The sequence below is a fragment of the Physcomitrium patens genome, chromosome 6 (genome assembly GCF_059467195.1).
Source record: "Physcomitrium patens ecotype Gransden chromosome 6, ASM5946719v1, whole genome shotgun sequence".
Lineage (NCBI taxonomy): Eukaryota > Viridiplantae > Streptophyta > Bryopsida > Funariales > Funariaceae > Physcomitrium > Physcomitrium patens.
In genome coordinates, this window is record NC_143415.1 from 19,472,413 (window position 1) to 19,493,485 (window position 21,073).

Below are 21,073 nucleotides of genomic sequence, written 5' to 3' on the forward strand. Positions count from 1 at the left end.
TTTTTGTTTTAAAAGATGATTTAAAAATTACAAATATATTCAACATTAACAAAATAGTTGTAAATTAGTTGAAACTAAATTCTTCAAAACATCTTTGCATATTCTATTATTCAAAATTTATTCTACATAAAGATTACTTATTTAACTATTTAATTTTTTTAAAAGATCAATTTAACAAGACCTGTCATTCTTATGCCTTTACGTTATATCTTCACATGATTAATTTTTGCCAACAATGTAAATTTAAAAAGAAAAATGTATGATAAATTTCTAAAGATGATGTAATTTTAGACATTAAAGAAATTGTATAATATTTCAAATTCATATTTCAAAAATTTTAAAAATTTAAGAATATAATTGAAGACAAGAAAATAATTGTATATGTCAACACACAATAAATTTCTAAAGAGCATACAATTCAAGAGAATTACTTCATACAACAAGTATTAAAAAACAATGCAATTTAAGACAAAAAAAAAATTCATAAAGAAAGATTTACAAGTAAATTTTATAGAAGAGATCAATAAATAAGGTTCTAAAGAGAATGCTAATTCAAGACAAGGAAGGAGTTGTAAATGGGTGTGTGGGTTGGGCTCCCATGGCAAAGAGCCCATGTCATAATAAGTATAAGGGAGGGAGCCCAAGTTAAGGCGGGGGGGGGGGGTGGGGCGTTTGTTACGTAGAGCACTTCCCTTCATGGCCGGACTCTCGACCACCGCGAGAGCTTCTTCTCCTTCTTCGATTTCTTCATCGCAGCGAGGAAGAGAAGAGAAGGAGGAGGAGGAGGCGTGAGCAATCAGCATCATCATCAGCACGTGACAATCGGGTTGCATTCAAAGCAAGCATCCATCAGCTTGAGCAGCAGCAGCAGCGGGATTGTGCGAAGAAGACAAACGATCATCGGCATGTGTGACGTGAAGGGGGTGGGAATTGGCATCGTCTCTCTCTCTCTCTCTCTCGCATCACCACGTCGTATTTTTATTTTTTATTTTTAGTTTTTGCTCATCATCATCAACTTCGTTGCTTGGCAAGCAGGGAGGGAGGGAAGGTGGTGGGAGGATTTGTCTCTGTTTGACGTCTAGGGGAAGAGCATGGTCCCGCTGCTTTGATTCTGTTGTTTTGTGCAACTGGGTTCTGACCCATGTCAATTGTGCTGCGTGATGTCATGTCACCCCCCACTTGATCCATTTCCGATGTTCCCGGTTTGATGTCGAGGCTCTGAGGTTTCATGTAGCCCGGGCTGCGTCAATGGTGGTGCCAGGAGCCTTGGGAGTGGTAATGTTGGTGGTGAGGTTAGGGTGAGAGCGATGGTGCGGGATGGTTGAGTTTTATTGGGTCTTGGCAGGTGATCAGGGGAAGAAGACAATTCGGACGTTGTGGCTCTTGAAGCTGTCGGAGCTGGTGATGTAGGAGTGGGCGGAGCTGGGTTGTTGATTTGTTTCTGGTCCTGGTTTAGTTCATTGGATTGTTGGTTTGAAGAAGGCGGAGGAGGGGGAGGAGGGCTGCACAAGGAGCTGTGGGTAGTGACCCGCATTGATTGTAAGTGTGACATTTTTTTTTTTTTAATTCATGGTCTGCGTTTGTGTTCGTGCATGGTGGTTGATGTGGAGCGCGGTGAATGTAGGCTTTGGTGGGGATCCCTACTTTCGACAGAGTATGATGTCCACTGATCGATCCGCACGAATCATGTCATGGTGTGACAGTGAAATTAGAAGCCTATGCCGAGTCTCCGTTCCAATGCTGATTGTTTAGCTTGTCGCTCGCATCGACTTAGTTGAAAGCGTTAAAGATCATTGACCAAAATCTAACTTGATGATCCACTGGGCTGGTAATCTGCACAAGAACGCCACATATTTGTGACCAGGCGCAGTTATCATAGTTTTTACCCTACAATCCAGACCTAAGTTTCCACTCTACTTGAATTAAGCGCCTATGATTCCAGAATCAAGCCCAGTTCTCATTTTCTCTGAACGATGTAGTTATTCTTTTGCTACACTACATCACATCGTCGTGGAATCGCTGGTGTGAGGTTTCCAATCCTTGTAAATACTGAAGGGCCTTTGGTTTTGATATAGAAGTGGCGCTGTGAGCAATTTCATTCATGGACAAATTTGTGGTACATGAAGCTGGCCCTTCCTTTCCACCTATCCAGCGAGGATTGCTCTCCAGGTATGAGCCGTGCTGGAGACCTTGTTATCCATGGTGTAACCGATGCTTGAGCTCTTTTCTGCACTTAAAATCTTTGTTCATATTAGACATGGCCAGAGCTTGCAACGTTGTTGACTCCTCCATTGAAATACCTGAGACGAAGCTGGAAGCTCTTGTTCACCATACAAACGAAAAGCCTTTTCACGAGAAATTGGTTCAACGGCTCGTTCATAAGCTTCAATGCTTGTACTCTTTATGACAATGTAGGGATTTTGTGAATGCTCTGTTGTGCGAATTGTGACGCCAATGTGCTCTAATCATAATCGCTGAGAAATTCCGACATTAGTACTGCGTATTTTTTTGCAGACAAAAATGGAAGGCAGCTGCTTATCAAGTGGATGGGAAATTACCAGCTGCTTACAAACATTTTCTCCTCAATGCTCTATTGCAATCATATTCCGAGGTAGATGCTACATTCTGGATAAACAATGTCGACACCAGCAAGCGGTAGTCATTACAAGACACATCTAGCATGCATCATGCTTGCCAATTGTTGTGATTTTTCACATTAACTATATGTGGTCCAAGGACACTCGTGCGTGGTTTGTGAGAGTGGGTAACTATGCTAGTAGTGTACTGTTTGAGCACTTAAATGCCTTTGTGATGCGCTGATCTTTGTTTTGGTTTTTGCAACGTACAGTAACCTAATGTGCACTATGTCTCTGCGGTTGTGTAGATGGGAAGCTTCCCTCAATCGAATCTGAGCCGTGATTTTCCTCCTCCTGTTCACGTCAGTTGCTCACTCGCGTTGGTTCTACTATTTTTACGTCTCACTTTTGAATTCATTCTCCAAACTTGTTTTTATCATTGTAGGGGAAAATCTAGCACTATCAAAGGTCTTGTTGAGTACAATCGGTCGAGTATTAGGGGTGGTTTATGTGGTTACCATCTTGATCGGCAGAGATGCCACATTGAATCATGATCCAGTCCTGCAAACATGTGTACAATATAGGCCTATTATTGTGGTTTGTATACGAATATTTCTTTGTTTCTTGTGACGTCTGATTATGGCTAGCCCGTCCCACAATATGCACTGAATGCATGCTTGTAGGCACCAGTATGGCAAGGATCAGTTGTGGATACTTTGTCGAGCTTTACTGAGATAGTAGGGATGGCTTCGGGGAACACATTTTTTACATCAAGGTACTACTTCTAAGCTCAAGTACAATATAAAGTTTTCTGTGAAGTCATCGTCGACATCTCTTGAATCATTTAACCATACATGGTAATTTTAAATGATCATGTAAAGGCCTCCGTTTTAGAAATACTGGTAGTACGACTTTGACGTGCTGGATCATGCAAAACATGGGATATACTTAAGTTTTTTCCTTACAGTGTTTTGAAGGAACTTAAGCTGATCTTCCTTTCTCTCACGTGTCCTAATTGTTGAAATTGACAGGCCAATAGTAACATGCGTGGAGTTTGATGCTCAAGTAAGACACCTTTCTCAATATCAAATGCCCTTCTGAAGGACTGTGCTTTGTGTTTAATAGTTCTGCTCCCCGCTCATCTCTAACATCAGTTAATCTTAGCAGAACTGATGTTATTGCTAATGCGAAAACGTGGAAAATTTGCGAAATAACGACACGGCTTTGTGCTTCGAGACTACATCTAATTGTAATCAATGTTATATTGCAGGGTGTATATGTAGCATCGGTCAGCAGTAATGGATGTCTATCCATACATGACTTTGAAACTTTATACTGCACTTCTGGAGGTGATTCTTTTAACTGCGATCAAAGTTTATCTGATGCTGTATAAACTCACGCATGCCTCATCAGTAATGCATGTAGCTTAGTAGTATTTTGTGTTTGTTTATTTATTTTTATTTTTAAAGTTCCACCAAGTTATCAATCTCAATCATGACATAGGTCGTGAGGCAGACAAAGTGAAACCCACTGTCCATGTACATACGCGGCACAAACTTGAGGGCGTGCGATGGAATCCCAATAATCAAGACGAGGTATTTTAGTTTCTTGCTTTGATTAAACATGTAGACGAGGTGTACTGCAAGGTTTGATTGAGAGTGATCACAATGGTTTTGCCTACAATACTCTTCAGAAGTTTGGTTTTAGATATAAAACTTGGTATGTACTTTGACATTGTAGTAAAGTAGGTTGCCTGTAAAGGTATTTTGTACATTGGATAAGAGTTTGCTGGAGATGTGTAGCTTATGGCGTGGGTCGCTGAAAACCACTGTTCAGGTGGCTTGTGTGGCGTCAGGAAGCAGCAGCCTTTATCTCTATGATATTGCAAGCTATTCTCAAACTCCACGTCAAGTAAGCCTTCTTATTACTGGTCACCTACAATTTTACATGTTGGGGAGAGAGAGGATCGTAGTGCATGTGGCTACATGACTTTCATACTTTTATGTTCGTATAGCGGATGGAGTGACTTATTCTTGCGCTGATGTAAATCGCACTATGTTGCACCCACAGATACTGGAATACAGGTCTAAACATCACAGAGGACAACCAGCTAGTCTTTTCGATCTCTCTTATTGCACGATGGACAAAGACAGGTACATTATGAAGATACTAGAATGTCAAATTGTTGATTACAATTTTGAGCTGCTGGGATTTCTGTAACGTCATAACATCCTGCTCGCTCGATAATGTATCCAATACTATTTGTATTCTTTTTTGTAAGTTATCACTTGACTTAGAAAAGTGTCATTCTTCAGAATAATTGCGTGTGGGAACGACAGCAATGTGCATGTCTGGGATCGAAGGGTTGGAAAATTGCCCACGATGTCCATTCCTGCACCCATAGCCGGAGATCTAAACAGTATTCAGCTCTCAAGAGATGAGCAGGTAATAAACCGAATGCTTCTCATTTCTTTAATTGCTGTAGTCATGCTTTGCCCATCGCTGCTCCACCCACCAATCCTGTATTTCAGTAGTCCTCTTCCAACTACTAAGTTAACACAGTATTCAGAATATTCTCTTATCTCATTTTTTACTTAAGTCAAGTATAGCAACAAGTTATTACGCTTTTACGATTTTTGCATTAATATGAACAAAAGTTTATTTGAATCTGGGGACATTGATATAATTACCTCGTGTTTTGTGCTGACATGGTTTTATCTTGAGACTTCCTAGCTCTAATCCTGGTTATACAATCGCTAACGCAGATCATTCCAAACTTTAAAATTGCTGATATTTGAACATGCTTGGAGTGCAGCTTGTTTTCGCAGGAACTGAAGGGGGCCATATCATTCTTTGGGACCTTCGAGGAGGAAGAAATTCTGCTGCTTTTGTTGCGCCAGGAGAGGTATCTGTGATACTTAAAATCTTCGTGTACAAAATGTTTTTGTTTGTTTGTGTTGGTGTTTGTGTTTGGTTTTTGGTTTTTTTGAGCACAGCATTGTTTGAACCTTGGATCTTTGGCTGCAGTAAGCTGCTCGCTTGGCGTAATTGTCAAAGATGTAGTGCTGCTCTTTAGGTGTCTACATAGATGGAGCAACTTTGATTTTAAGAATACTTCTGACTTATCTGCAAAGCATGGAGGTTCCAACTCCTGTTAAAGTTATACAGTATTTTTCTGGATTTCTAAGTGCAGCTCTTTGCTTTTTTCATGATTTCCCTTCCCCAATCTAATCAAAGTTTTCATTCTTGATTGTAGTCATATCATCCTCCATTGAGGTCAATGAAACTATCCACTCTTCTTCAAGACATCCCTGACTTGAAGGTGAGAACACACGAAACCTCGAGTTTGTTTTGACTACAGAGCATGTGCGGGGTACTCTTTGATATCTTTGACTTGACACTTTCTCAACGTTTGCATGCTGTGCTACAACAATAACGCGGATTGATCAACACTATCCACGTTCCTTATTTCTGCAGGCCCAGACTAATATTGAAAATAGCTCCATACATTCAATCTCTTTCAGTCCCTCCTGTGGACATCATCTCGGCTTTCATCTCAATAATGGATGGTAAGTGAACATATTTTTAGCTTTCTTAGCTGTCAGATGAGCTTTCAGTTTCATTTTTATTTTTTTCTGGTGCGTGTCAATCCAAGGTACCCAAGCAACCAAATCAAATATGGCTTCAAAAATGACTTGGAGGTCGAATTTCTAGTTACTCAGTTTTTAAACTAGTTTTTAATATTATGTGCGTGTCATGACATGGCAGGTCGGGGGTCCTTAATATATTGGACTTCTCTGTTACACACATTCATTGTCCACCTCCTCCATGGATGTAAGTACCACCACCTATTTGTGTACAGCTACAGGTCATATCTACAGGCATGCAAGAAAAAAAATTCTTTTTTCACTGTCTTTTGTAATCTGTTTGTCTCTTGAAATGAGTATTATCCACGGATGCATTGTTAGCTAATTACTCCGGTTCTGTCAAAGCAGAGAACATGAGTGTGCTCCTTGGTTGACCATTCGGCGCAGAAGGCCTGCTTGGCTTACATCCTACCCTGTAAGCTACGATGTCAGCTACCTCCTGAATCTTCTAGAATTCTGTTAAGAGTTTCTGGCGCAAATTGTTTTAGGTAAATGTCCCTTTGAACGTACATGTGACGTGATGGGTGAACCGAGCATGTACAGCAACGGAGATCAATATGTTTTTTAGTTGCCGTAAACAACTTTAGGGAAAATGCATCTGAATTTTGGAGAGTACGTGCCTAGCTTAGATATATTAAGTTGACCTGTAATTTTCAAATATTATAACAAAGCACTTATGATGCAGGTTTACGCCGTGGGATGTACGATGGAGTGTCATATCAACGTATTGGACTTTACGTCTAGTCCAACGTCTCAATGCTCTGTGAACAGCAATAGGTTTGTAATACCTTCCTGAAATTCTCTAGACTGGTAGCCATTTATTTTCCAGACGTTTGGCCGTGGTTGTTTCAGTACCTGGAACAACATTGAATTATGTCTCATTACTGGTTTAGAAGCTGATTAATGTTATTTGGTTATGTTGCAGCCACATATTACAATCCAGTGTTGAAGGAAAATGGCGAAAACAGCTCCATACTTCAGAACCTGTGGTGGCCATCGCGGCCCATCCTACACACGATTCTCTACTTGCTGGAACTCAGGTCTCAGCATGTTTTACTTCTGCCTAGTTTCTACTCCCTTGGGTCGTGTTTGTTGTTGAAATAAGCCGCACACTATTTTTTAATTCTGTGATTTTTTTTCATCAGGCTGGATCACTGTTGCTGATTGCACAAAAGAAGAAGTCTGCAGCGACTGAAGAAGAAGCCTTGAAGCTGTCCAACCAGGCATCAGCAGGTCAGCGGAAGGCTGCAGTAGATGTAAGTGAAATGCTTGAGATCCGAGCTTCCGGCCACCCTAGAAGTCGATGAGCATTTCGCTACAATTTGTGACTGCGCTCAAGTTGTGGCTGTCTTTGAGAAGTACTTATCTGCTGATGCCAGCCCGGGCTCTACATTCTGGTCCAAGACCTGGCTGCTAAGAGACGATTTAAGTTTTGTATCATATGAACTGTTCCAGTTGTGTGCTCGAGTAGACCAGTATGTTTAAGTAGGAGATTTCAAAACAGCACCGTTTTCTTAAAATATCTAACGGATCACAGCATCCCGAGGCTTCTGAGTAGCAGTCATCGAATTTATGAATATGACGAAAGTAGTCTAGGTAATGATACTAAATCATCTTATGGTTATACAGTTTTTTACATCGTTTATTAGTTTGTTATGATAGTGATTTTGTCACGCGATGTTGTACAGAAGTTGTTCCTCCCGAATAATAGCATAAATTAAGTTCAGTGCACTTGTGTACGAGTGACCACCGTTGTGAATATTATCGGTGACATGCGTAATATGAACTCCATATCTGTTGCTTGTTTGGGAATTGTGGGTAGTGAAGCAAATGATTTATACAGCACACCATAGGACAAAGCGAGACGCTCTGTACAGAAACGAATGTATAATTTGTGGGATGTTGGTAATAGATACAAATGTTGAAGATGTTTTTCTCTGCAAGGTGTTCTGAACTAGCGATACTATTGCACATTCTAAACCTGGTCACTATAATGAATCCTCCTATTTGTTGAGGAGCAAGCTATGCATTGCTCTGAAATAATGGAATACTGCTATACCTACCCTTTCCCACAGGATCATTCTAATGAATTTCACTTGATATCGGAGCTTCCATTACCTACGATATGCTTTCGAATGGTCTGAATGCCATAGTGCAACAGCACGAGGGGTCGAAACTTACACAGCGTTGAGCAAGTATCAAAAACGATGACCACTGCATTCAGTGAGCAAAATAACCTAATTTAGCACTCTGCCAGTGCTTGGGCTGCAGCAATAGACTGATAATGCTCTTGAAAATCTTACGGGACATCTAGCGATGAGACAATTCTTTTTCTTACCACTTGGATGCGTCCACGCTAACTGGCCTCTGGACACTGATAGCACTTAGCAAACACTCCAAATGTTTGAACCTGTTTGATGAAAACGGAAACACTCGCCCATCCACCGAAGCCGACGCCCACCGCAACAATCCACACGATCACGAAGATATTAACGACATACACAGCCGTCCAGGTGGGGAGAAAGAACGGTGGCTTCTCAACGCTAGGCTGCCAATGCGATCAACAATTACGTCAGAGTTGAGGTTCACATGGCCTCTAACAGCAATACACCTCAAAGACAAACATTGGAGATCTGATTGTACGCAGAAGTGGTTCTCAAAAGAAAGGTGAGGGGCTAACCGCTCGGAGGGACGAGTTGCTGAAGTAAACTATGTGCGCAAGGCAGGGAATTATATACACAGTGAACGTGACGAGTAAGCAGCCTCCCACTGAATTTATAAGACCGAAGAAAGGGAAGGCGATGGCGAAGAACCAAATCGGTAAGATAACAGGCACCCGACATGTTGCTCGGAGGAGCATGTTCGTGGTCTGGTGCACACCCAGGATCTTCTCCCACACAAAATAGAGCGGCGTGACCGCAAATCCCACCGTTATGAACTGCGCTTCAAAACAAAATCCAAGTCACTAGCGGCTCATTTACGAGAGATCATGTGTTGCAAATATCACGATGTTAGAGGTTTCGTCTGAATCTCAAATGCACAGAAAACATCAGAATGATCGATTGCATGGAGTAATACCTGATGAATGAGCATGAGAAGGACGGCAACGTCTCGAGCAGCGGACTTGGGCAGCAGCGCGAGCGCATTTGCGTTCACTAGCAGAGAATCTCCGAATGCCCAATAGACCGCCATAGACGAGGGGATGGTCAGCGTGAAGATGTAGAGCGTTGCAAACAAGTATACGTACTTAAATTTCACGGGTCTGTACATGGCATGCATGATTTCCCTGCAAAAAACTACCTTAATTCAATTTTGACAAAAAACATTGCAAAACCTTAAACCCTTACAACAGCCTCATGACGGTAAATCACGTAACCTATCCATTTGTTTGCAAGCCCCCTTACTTACACTGTGACAGCATGACTTCCGAATGTATACAGAATGTTGGTAGCCCCTGTAAAGTATAGGAGTAATGAATTGGGCCCATCGTGAGTTGCTCCCGGCGCCTAAACTCAAACACCATTTCAGTTGCACTGAGTGAGTACTACAAATGCACATCGCAACCTCGCCTAAGCGAGAATAAAAGCTGAGAGAGAGAGAGAGAGACGCTAGTTATTCCAAAAGACCACGCAGCCTGGCATGGAGGATCAGGGAATCATTACATAGAGACGGCATGAAGGAAGAATTGATGGGTACCTGACCATAAAAGAGGGCAGCGACTGTCATATACCAGGACGTATATGTAATCGTAACCACTCCAAAAAATGACCACAGGCGGTAATTCCGAAACGAAGGTATGAAAATTGTCACCAAACAACAAGCACCGAAAATGTACGTCCACTCTCGCTTGTTCAGATCATTGTTCAACAAAAATATGTTGCTGTGATCAGGGAATCATAGAACATAGTCAATTTGGGTGGTTGAGGATGCAAAATACAGTCAATGCTTGTTTCCTTCTAGAATAGATAAGAATTCACGATGCGGCCAACGTTGCTTCACTCACAGACTTATAAGTACATGCATGAAGGTTGACATTGAGGCTCGAATTGGCAAGTACCTTCCGCAAGCGATGAGCTGGGTGATGGCCGAGAAAAGGAGGTACACGCAATTGAATCCCAGACCCAGGAATTTCCATTTTCTCCCAAGCAACCCGTCCAGCACTTCAAACCACTGCGATCGCCAGCAAATGACATTGAACATTAGGGTCAACCACCATCTTACGGACCTCGTGATCCAGAGCAGTCCTAATAACTTACAAGTGATCAAAAAGACCTGACAACAACTCTGCAAGGTTGAGGTGAGCATGGACCACACCTGTATGATATGTATCTTGAAAGTGTGTCCCTCTCGCTCCATCCGTGATCGATACTCCATGTACAGCCATGTTATCATGTAGGTCGCCCAGCATCCCACGATTCCGTAGAATAGTTGCAATGCCACTCCTGAAGGATACCCCAGTTGAGCGAAGGACGTCGGCAATGTCAACAGCACTTGGGCAATCTGCGATTTCCGCTACAGTCCACAATGATGTCTCTATTTTCAGTGCTACGCGACTATTGCTTCCATTGTGCCTAAGATCTCACGACTTCCATGGTGGAGAACATTTTCTACGCAATATCATGTATCGGTACTAACTGGAGGCAGTGGAACGAGGGGCTTTACCTGATTAGAGCAAGCGCTAAACCAGACATCGTAGACAGATCCTCCATAGAACAAGAACCCATTCACTCGTCCTTTCACTGACGGATCGGGGATGTTGAAGATTTCAGACTCCAGCCTCTCGTTTTGCTCCTCCATTTCGCCATAACTACCCGACAGCCTCTCCTCGCTCGCCATAGCCTCCACTCTTGGAGGAATGTCGCAACAGAAAACCTAGATAGCTGCAGCTCGACCTTGGCTTTCAAACGATTGGAGTGGTACTCGCGTACGTCTAATCTTGAGAGTGACATTCATGAAGCTCTAAAATCGCTATTTCCTACATGCAGTGCTCATTGAATTGCACCAAGCATCACTCAAAACCACGACAGATTGGATATGATGACCAAGTAATCTCGGAAACCGTGAACGTCCGGCTCTGGAAATTCGGCAGACACGCTCATACTGAGCATGAAAGAGAACACAACAGAACCGGACACAAAAGTGGAATGCTCAATCGACCGCGTAAAGGGCGTCTTCGGTGATTTAGCGCGTAACAAAACATGGTGATATTCTGCTTTCGACATTCACCTCAAGACGGAGACGAGTGCGAGCATGAGGTTGTCGTTCCAAGTCTAGAATTCTGAACTTGCTCGATGCACAGAGCAAGCATCTCTGAAGGACTTCGCTCATGGAATGCACATCCGAGAACTTGGCTGCTATCACTACAGATCTCAATCACGGTGTCAACTAAACTTAACGTGGGAAGCAATTGCTTGCTTAGTAGATAACATTTTGCAGACACAACCCCTCTACCCAACGTCAATCTCGCGATTCCGACACCACTTCATTCGGAGCAACCAAATTCATTGCAACTGCACCCATCATCTGGAAACACTTCGGCGAATCGAAACGGCCGCAAGACAGGCTCTGCCCTAGATGGGTAATCGTGTTCCTGGAGCTTGCGTGCAACCACCTTGCCCAAAGAACTGATCGAAAAATAAAAAAGAATCCGAGGTTTGCAACAACCCCTTCAATGCCTGTGCAAGCAGACGGGCACCTATCGGCGTACGAAACCCAAGACGATGAGGCAGCAACATGCCGAGTGCTGCGAGTTGATTACACTAGGAAAGCTGCGGACGACTCTATTGTTGCAATGGATACACCGCGAGCTGTGAAGGCTCGCCACCCTAGTTTCTCGCCGAATTTGTGGCGGCATGTTCCAGTAAATGGGTAAATGCGCAGCTGGTATGCGCTCATCCTTGACAGAAGCAATCTGTCTGCCCACAATGACTCATAAGTTTCCTCTCACTACGACTATGAAACCGAATCGCGATGGTCTCATCTTCATTACTTTCGGAACTGTACCTCCATCAGTTGCTCCACGTCGCCGAATTTCTAAGGCAGGTTACTCGTCGTTGGCTTTGGATGTGCGACTGCCATAAAAAGCGAACGTGATGCAAGTCAATAAACGGATACAGTCCCCGTCATCGATGCCTCGCGCTGTCTCGTTGCGCCAAAGTGGTCTACGCACGGTTGCTGTTCCTCACTGGGCCCCATCAATTACTCTATTACTGGCTCTATTACTGGTTTCCCAACAACATCCTCCGGAATTGAAAAGCAAGCTCATAAAGGATGATGCAACTGTTATTCCTTATCGTCTCCCCATCCACCTCGATAAAAATTCATGGTGCAAGAGTGGGGAATGTCACGAATCAAAATTATGAGAAATCCAGTCCAAGGCTGCAGCTCATGCAATGAGATTGAAAGAGCTCCCGCAAGAGGCCAATATAAAGGAGCGGCCACGCCGCATCGTGTTGATCGCATGGCATTAAACCTGTCTAGAATCTCATATCTTTGCTACCCTATAACCTACCATTCCAGCGCATCGTGAGACTCTACACCGTCAGTAAACAACATTACCAGTCTGCTGGCATGGCCACCACGCAACTCGCAAATTCGTGGTAGAAAATAAAAAGAAAAACCAAAGCGGCTGTAAACAAATCTTCATTATGGTCACCGATTCCGCACCAACCCAAAAGCAACTCTTCAGTGGTTCCTGCCTGAGACTTATCCAGCATGCGAGACAAGAAGCCTACACTACGTATAGATCTTCATCATCCAACGTAATTCTCCTTTTGTATTTGTCTGGACCACTGTACCCACGTCAACTCATCGTCAACGACAAACAAAACGGAAGCACAGCTTAGTTGTAGACAAAAAGTGGATACCGAAACAGTTTTCTTTTTGTTCTTTGTTTTCATCTCGTTTCTCCAATCAACTCCTTCTGTTGGTTTGGGTCGATTTTCCTCCTGTGTAAAATTTTGGATGAAGCAAACAGACACACAGTCTTCCACTGACATAAACCAAGTCAGAGCTGGTTCAATTCCTGGTTTTGAAACAGAACAAAATAAATGTAGATCAGGATTGCACACGATCCCACAAAACCCACCCTCAAATCACTCTACAATCAATCAGGGAATTGCGTGCGGCATTCAACTCTCTCTTGTTAACCACAAGTCATGGGTGAGTCTCCAATTGGCACCAGAAAATGGAGGTTAGGGTTTGCTAATTCCGAAGAACTGGCACCCACATACCTGAGGAAGGCGAAGAGTTTTTGTGTGTGCTATGTTAGTTTTTTCTGTGCTTTTATTTTACTGTATTTTCCTATCCTTTGTGTTTTTTTCTAGGGTTTTTTACTGCAATGACAGAGTTTGAGCCATTCATGGAAGGGACCCAGTTGGGCAACTTGGGCCCTGATGATGCAGCTTTGCCAATCCCAGTGAGCGTTCTCTCTTTCTTCCTTTCTCCCTTCTTTATTTAGTTCTGTTGTTTTGTATTGCTTTTTTGAGGCGAACTGGCATTCAGGCAGTAACACCTAAATATGTACTCGTGTGTATAAATATACACACACAAATTTATATATAGCACACAAAAAATATTTGCTAAAAAATATAGCACACAAAAAATATTTGCTAAAAATTATGCTTGGGAGCTTCTAAGCTGCACGCCTCATAATCTTGCAATGCTACTCTCTGCAATCTACAACAATAGCATGCACATTTTGATCTCTCAATGATCAAAAGTTGAGTTATTGTTTCACTTTTGATAAAAAACGATGAGATGTACAACCAATCAAAGATGGTTTTTGTCTCTTCTAATTTATCCCTTGAGCTATTTTATATCAGAGATAAATAATAGAAATTAAATATAAGTGTTTTGTGTTGTTAATACAGGAAAATTATCTTGCAAAGCTAATTTTACCTTCAAGAGCTTTTAAGAACATATGTCAAATGGTTGTATAACATAACAAAAAATATATTAAATGGTGTAAAATATTAAACAATTTGTAATTATAAATGAATGTAAATATTGCAAATTTACTTTTCAATTTTCTTTTCAATTTATCATAAAATACATGTATACTCTATAGTGAAGTATAAAAAGTAAACCATGATTTGTATATGATATCCAATGGTATTTTAATTTTTTAAAAGTATTTTCTTACAAAAATAAAAATAAAAATATATGTTACCTTGGGAGTGAATTGTAGTCTGTATGGTACATTTGTATATATGCAGTCCATTTTCATTTATCAAAGCACATTTTTATATTAAGGTTTTGTTAGAAATTATTTTTGAGCTTCCACAAAACTCCATAAAGGATATTGTAGCTAGCATTTTTCTTTCAAAAAGTAATGTATATATACATATAGATATAGTTGTGAATTATTTCATTGATTGATATAGATTGTAATTTTTTCAAAAAATTAAAATGTAAAAAAAATTATTAATACCAAACATGAATAAATACAGCAGTTTTTTATTTATTTTTATTTATTTTTATTTTTTATCATCATCATTGAAACACAACAGTTGCAGGTTTTTAATTTACTCTATCACTTAAAATTTTAAAATACCGGAGCAAAACAACATCTATAGTATTGATGTCAGTATTTAGCCTCCACCTTACACAAATGAAATAGCTTTCTAAATTAAATTATCAAATACCTTTTATTTATTTTGTAGCATTAAAAGGAAAACTAATAAAAAATGACCAGTTGGCTAGCCAAGTCACCTACCTATTCGTGGACACCCACCTGGAGGTTCGTCCATTGGTCGGAAGGTCTGAAGGAGCTACATCCAAAGGACGGCGTTTGATACCGACCGGCGGGCTCGTGACGGAGGAGAGAGGCTTGAAGAGCCTCGAGCTCGTCAGAATTTCGAGGTCGAATTGCGGCAATTCTCACTACAATTGTGCTTGAGAATTCAAGTCTCAATGCACAATTCTTCAACGAGATCGCGAATCGGCACATTTATTCACCTGGGTATCCGATTTCGGCATTTGATTTGCTTCGCAATTGACAGCTTCTGTGGCGGCCTGTTCCCTGGTGGGTCAAATAGGTGTAGCTCCAAAGCTCATGGATTTGGCTGAGTTTTTACAAATTCATGCACCGTTCGTGGTATTTGTGGTAAGGACGTTGCAAACTTGGTTTTGCAGCGGGGTTTCGTGTTACAGGTGAAGAGTTTTAGCATTGAAGCCGGTGAGGGCGAGCGAAATGCAGGTCGTTCTTCGATGTGGAATAGGTTATGGAGATTACGCTCATCTGACTTCTTGGTTTTGGGAAAAATTCTCTGCTTCGCTCTTACACATTCGTGAATCCCAGTGTTATCAACTTCTCCGGTTTTTGAAGGGCTCAACCCCGTGAGCTTAGAGCATTCAGGGATTGGCCGCTGCAGAATTCAGTTTCTGCTAATTCTCGAAGGGGCTTGAGGGTCCGTCGCCTACGATTAGCAGCGAATTTGCAATAGTATTCGGATTCAATCGTAGTAGGATTCCAAGTACTACCTGAGTACGTAGATTGATTTTGTATTTTAGAGGAGGGGTGTATGGTGTATGGCAGCCGATCTTTAGTCCCCGAGAATCCTCTCATTCTTACCCATCCAAGCGATACATGTACAGCAGGATGGTGTGTATTTCTCTCTGTGGATGCATACACCTAATGACATAATCACCTAAGAAACGATCTCACACTTAAAATGTCACTCAGGGTTCTGCGAGTCTGTTGGTTCATTACCGACTGTTGCCAATTTTGCGTTACTACATGTGTTTTGATCTCGAATAGCAGTAGACATTGTGAGCGAACAAGCTAATGGTTGAGCGAAACAGAAATTTTCATCTTACTTTAGCACCTACGAATCTGCATCTTAACTTTCTGGATTGATGAGTTGTATCCTTATAATTTCGGAGTAAAATGTGTCCATTGCTAATACATCTTAATTGTCAGTAAATCTTGAGATCATGACTTCTTGCCATTACTTCGCGAAGCTACAGGAGCTCGAAGACCAAGGACATATTAAGGTTCTATCCCATGTTGATCACGCCAAATTCTCACAGCATTGTTCTAAGACTACCTTTATTGGATCACATTTCTCAGTCTATGGGGCCTAAAGTCACGTAAACTAAAGAAGCCACATAGGCAGAGTCACCCGTAATGATGCATCTAGTGCGGCAAATTGAACACGCATTCACTAAAAGATAGTTTGCTTTAGTTAATTCAAATACTAACAACGCTAAAAGCTCATAGTGGAAAATTCCACCCACTTCAACTTGGTCACCTCCTTTCAGCTTTGGCAGTAAAAAGCTGAATTGTGATCATGGCAACTGAGAACTGTTTTGTTGTTGCTTTGCACTCGTTTGCTGTCATCAAGACCTTAGGAGCTGTAGCACGTATACAGATACATTTGCCTAACACAGTGGGAACCAGAATGGAATTAATCATGAATATCTGAGGTTAAGGAATCTGAAGTTTCAGGAATGTACGACCTGTGACTTATGAAGGGAGGAAAGCTTATCTACGTGCAAGGGTGGGTTTATTAGTTTGATTGCATTTTGTTTAAATTCAGTAACTACAGTAATGCAAGCCTTGACCTCGAGTTAGGTCGATGAATCTTTTTCTGTCTGTCAGGCAGAGTCGGTCCATCTAGTCGAATTGTTCAAGTGTTGCAGTATTTGTAATGGCAAGTTGATTTCTAGATAGACAAGATACTACGCATGTAGACAAAATTCTGAACTCACTGTGTCACTGAATTGCATTACCACAAGTTGTTGACTCCGAGTCTGCTCAGACAACTTCATACACTTCTTCCGACCTTTTTGAGAATTTGCAGCATACTTTTGGTTGGTGGAAAATGCCAGTTATATTGATATGCTATGGTGGTTTACATCAACGAGTGAAGCCCACTCCTAGTACTGGATCACAGCCATGCATAAAAGAAATTGTAGCACAATGAATGTTGCGCCTACACGGCAAGAATCTGAGAACAATTTGAGTTACTACTCACTTATTTACATCCAGCAATGGATCGCCATTCTCACAGGTTAATTCGTGAGCCTGACCTTAAAGCATTAACAACAAAGCAAAATGACTACTATTGCAAAATGACTACATCCTGGTTTGCAAGTGTCTACTTAACGCTGCCTGCATGGAAGAATAGCCAAGTTATTGTATCTTGCATCAAATAGGAATGTGCATGAACATTTATCTCTGAACGTTGAAATACGAGATAAAAGTTCTGAATTCAGTGTCATACCTGAAGAAAATTCTTTGTCAAGTTCAGGCATCACTCAGGACGGTGGAGACTCCGTGGACTCAGAGACCAACTTGTATGCAGGAGACTCTGGTGGCTTGTAATCAGGAGTGGGCGAATAAGGAGGGGATTTGTAATCAGGAGTAGGAGAATAAGGAGGGGATTTGTAATCAGGAGAAGGAGAATAAGGAGGATAATACGGAGGAGGATAACCTTTCGCAGGTCCACAGTCTTTGAATTTCTTGCCCTCCATCCCTTTTCTGCCCAACGCGTATTGCTGCGCCTCTTGATCCCCAGCTGCCACTGTGTGAGAAAATGCCAGAGCCAGACAAAGCAGCAGCAAGCACAATAGCCCTTTCATCTTCCTCGCTGCAGCAAATCCTACCTTGACCACGAAGCTACAACAACCATAGAAGACTTGTAAATCAGGATGTTGCTCACCATCGGTTGTGATATCTCTTGCATGTTTCCAGCTATGAGCCTGGGCTGCTGGACATATAGGGGGCTCAAGCTTGAGCATTATTTTGGGGATGTTATGGACGCTTGTACGTCGCTGAGGCAGCCAGTAGAAATCAGGTGCCACCATGTGCTGGCAATGAAGATGACAAAGCATCAACTGATAGCACCGATCCTTGATGCCGTGTAACCAACCTTCCCCCACTTCTGCGATGTATTACGATCTGTTCTTCCCGTCATGGCTTGCCGTGTAGGCACCCTCTCCGAAGAAAATAGCGCATAATGTTTAGAAGAAACTGCAAGAATACAATCAACACTCCTCCTATGATGGATCTGAAGGTGAGCCCAGGTGGACACACTTAACTCCAATCAATTCCGCACTGCTTACGGCAGGATAGTCTGTCAGACCATTCAAGCGACTCAACGGCTCCAACAGTGACCCACATCAATTGCTACGCACAGATTGTGTGTAACCAGTTTGTCCACTGACGGTGGATCTGCATCATTCGCACTCCCACCATTTCAGAGAAGCTGTCGAAGGTCTAGATCAGCCAGGTCTGCAAGAAGGGAAGTCTCTCCAAATGCCATCCAACCGGATTCTTTTTTTCTCGAACTCAAATGACTCTTATACGACATGACTTGCAACTTTAAATAAGCTGTCTCAGTAACCCAATCATGTATCTCTTATTGACACAAATACTGCTGGAATGCATTCATGTGGTGTGATCAGAGACTTCATTCATTCACCCCGCAATCAAAGCGAGGTGAAGTCGAATCAGCTGAGAAAAGTCCAAACATATTAATTCTCCTTCTCCTTCTCACCTGCACCTTGCCCATTCTTTCTCTCGTGTTCCAGACATCCTGATCCTTGCACATAAACATGTCTGCAATGAAATTCCTCGGCACCCACCTGTGTTATTACCGTGTCATGATCCTTGCCGTGAATCCTTCGCTTGTGTCGGTGCAGTGTTCGGCTCCTGTGCCGAAGTCATGGGATGATGCAACTAGTGAATCTCACGCCATGAATTAGTGAGCTCTCACAAGATCAGCAGTTGGAATCCTCCATGGATTGGTTTTCATGCACATTCCTTTTTATTTAGTCGTTAGTTTACTAGTTTGCGTCTTTTGAATGTGTTATTTTCACATTTTCAGAGTCTCTTTGTGTCAACCTGTACCAGTTCTCTTTATTATGATGTTGTTAACAATTGCAGTGCTTGGTAATGTACAATTATGATATGTCCAACATGGTGTCACAACATGGAAGTGGTTAATTTTCTTGGAAGTGGTATGGATTTTTATGTTGAGGTTAATGTAAAAACTCAATAAACTTAACGTAGTGGAGTGAGAAAAGTGGAAGTCTGAACATTTTAGAAGTTTGAATTCCATAGAAAGGAAAATTGATTGTGTAAATGTAGCAACATATAATATTGCATAATTACAAAGATAATTGGAACAAATGAATTTGGATTTTGAAATGATTAATTATTTTTGAATGTATGAAGTACCAATAAAACAAAAAATATATATCTAATTTAAAATTTTGGAAACTTTTAAAAAATTATGGTTGGTTATAAGTGACAAAGAATTGTAATTAAGATCTTTATTTTTTTATCTTACATTGTTACAAATTTTTAAAATTTTCTTTTCAAATAAAAAAATTAAATATTTAATAAAATATAAATAAATAAAAATCACTTTAATAAAATAAATGTATGTGTAAAAAAATAATCATATTAAATACATGATTATGCTTCAAATTTGATTTTATACAAAAAATTTAGAAGAATCAATAAATCTTTAGTTGTATCTATAATTTTTTTTATTAATAAGATAATACTTATTAAAAATAAAAAATAGATTTTTTAAAAAATTTATGTAAAATTATTCAATATATCTAGAATTTTTTTTGCAAGAAGATTTTATGTTCTAGATAATGATTCAACTTTGTTTTAATGAAAAAATTTGAACTAAATTATAATTTTCTTATTACTATTTTATGCAAGCAACTAAAAATTACTTTTCTAATATTAAAAAAATTAATCCAAATATATACTTATAAAATTTATATTTAGTATTATGTATAAATAATTTTATTCTTAAAAATAAAAATTTCTTTTTAAAGATTAATATCATAAAGCATCTAAAAAACCACCATTTTTTACTCACAAATATATAAATACAAATAAACTTAACCATAGTACTAAAAAGCGTTTTTTTTTTTAAAAACTCACATAAATTAAAAAATTATTTTTTATGTTACAAATATTAGTTACAACACAAGAAAATTCAAAAGATAAATAATTATGATTTGTGTTACCAACTTCTAGATTACATAATTTATTAAAATTTCAAAATAATTTAATTAATTAATTTTTTTAATACATATGTATATATGTATGTATGTGTGTGTATATATAAATAAATATATTAATCAAATTAATTAAGGATATTATTATAATATTTTATTTTTGATCTTATAAAAATTGAATTAAGTATAATTTTATTTAATTTATAAAAATTAATTAATTCATTTATTTATGTCAATTAAAACAAAATATATTAATTTATAAGTAAGTCCAGTTGTAGATACATATTAGTCTTAGTAAAACAATTTTTTCATCAATTTATTCAAAAATAGTAATAATAATTATATTTATGTGGTTTTTAAAAATAATTTAATAAAAATATAATAGTGCTAAAAATAATCAATAATTTTTTAAAACATTGAATCAAAGGTGGTTATATGTTATAACAAATCCAAAGTATGTAATAGTAATGTGAGTCAAGATTTAACCATTATTAAATCTTTTTTTGTAAAAATAGAAGCTTAATTGAAGATTTTTTATATTAAATTTTATTAATTGATTTTAGAACAAAATCTTGTGAATACACAATAACAAAAAAAATAATAGAATATAAAAAAGATAGAGTATATTCAATAGTCTATAATTAAAAAAATAATAATGTCTACAAATTATTAAAGATGAAGACAAAAATATGAATAGATCTTAAAAAAACAATGGTATTAATCAAGAAAATAATGAAAACAAAAAATCGTTTAAAAAAATAAATTTTTTAATTCCAAGTAGTAATAATATATATAACATTGCACATGTAACATTATCTAATCTATTAGCCATTTTTCATTAAGAAATTACCACTAAATAAA

General features: G+C 39.6%; 3 protein-coding genes and 1 long non-coding RNA gene across 8 annotated transcripts; 2 read left to right on the plus strand and 2 right to left on the minus strand.

The window, feature by feature from the left end:
* Positions 1-668: 668 nt before the first annotated feature.
* On the plus strand, positions 669-7,954 carry LOC112283738 (uncharacterized). 2 transcript variants are annotated; one of them, XM_024522810.3, is made up of 20 exons: positions 669-923; positions 1,346-1,539; positions 2,076-2,169; positions 2,515-2,611; positions 2,885-2,938; positions 3,260-3,351; positions 3,608-3,641; positions 3,847-3,925; positions 4,080-4,171; positions 4,413-4,487; positions 4,647-4,729; positions 4,892-5,021; positions 5,392-5,481; positions 5,833-5,898; positions 6,054-6,145; positions 6,345-6,410; positions 6,572-6,638; positions 6,909-7,000; positions 7,149-7,263; positions 7,369-7,954. In XM_024522810.3, the coding sequence occupies exons 3-20, from the start codon at positions 2,102-2,104 to the stop codon at positions 7,528-7,530; spliced, it is 1,554 nt and encodes a 517-aa protein (XP_024378578.1). In that variant the 5' UTR covers positions 669-923; positions 1,346-1,539; positions 2,076-2,101; the 3' UTR covers positions 7,531-7,954. The 2 variants fall into 2 exon arrangements, with proteins under 2 accessions (XP_024378578.1, XP_024378581.1); XM_024522813.3 differs by having other exon boundaries at positions 771-923; positions 4,092-4,171.
* A 141-nt stretch (positions 7,955-8,095) lies between these two features.
* Positions 8,096-12,164, minus strand: LOC112283739 (auxin transporter protein 1). Of its 2 annotated transcripts, none has more exons than XM_024522816.3 (8): positions 10,886-12,164; positions 10,538-10,723; positions 10,281-10,393; positions 9,920-10,103; positions 9,632-9,729; positions 9,302-9,509; positions 8,904-9,161; positions 8,096-8,771 (listed from the first exon to the last, which is right to left on the minus strand). In XM_024522816.3, the coding sequence occupies exons 1-8, from the start codon at positions 11,057-11,059 to the stop codon at positions 8,580-8,582; spliced, it is 1,413 nt and encodes a 470-aa protein (XP_024378584.1). In that variant the 5' UTR covers positions 11,060-12,164; the 3' UTR covers positions 8,096-8,579. The 2 variants fall into 2 exon arrangements, with proteins under 2 accessions (XP_024378584.1, XP_024378583.1); XM_024522815.3 differs by having other exon boundaries at positions 10,538-10,735; positions 10,886-12,138.
* A 2,872-nt stretch (positions 12,165-15,036) lies between these two features.
* On the plus strand, positions 15,037-15,903 carry LOC149989195 (uncharacterized). The gene is made up of 2 exons (XR_016503477.1): positions 15,037-15,248; positions 15,359-15,903. It is a non-coding gene; the product is annotated as an uncharacterized LOC149989195 (long non-coding RNA).
* A 1,130-nt stretch (positions 15,904-17,033) lies between these two features.
* On the minus strand, positions 17,034-18,198 carry LOC112283406 (uncharacterized). Of its 3 annotated transcripts, XM_024522031.3 has the most exons (3): positions 17,890-18,198; positions 17,452-17,733; positions 17,034-17,339 (listed from the first exon to the last, which is right to left on the minus strand). In XM_024522031.3, the coding sequence occupies exons 1-2, from the start codon at positions 18,059-18,061 to the stop codon at positions 17,486-17,488; spliced, it is 420 nt and encodes a 139-aa protein (XP_024377799.1). In that variant the 5' UTR covers positions 18,062-18,198; the 3' UTR covers positions 17,034-17,339; positions 17,452-17,485. The 3 variants fall into 3 exon arrangements, with proteins under 3 accessions (XP_024377799.1, XP_090107633.1, XP_024377798.1); XM_090251507.1 differs by having other exon boundaries at positions 17,034-17,733; positions 17,890-18,168; XM_024522030.3 differs by having other exon boundaries at positions 17,452-18,160.
* Positions 18,199-21,073: the final 2,875 nt, after the last annotated feature.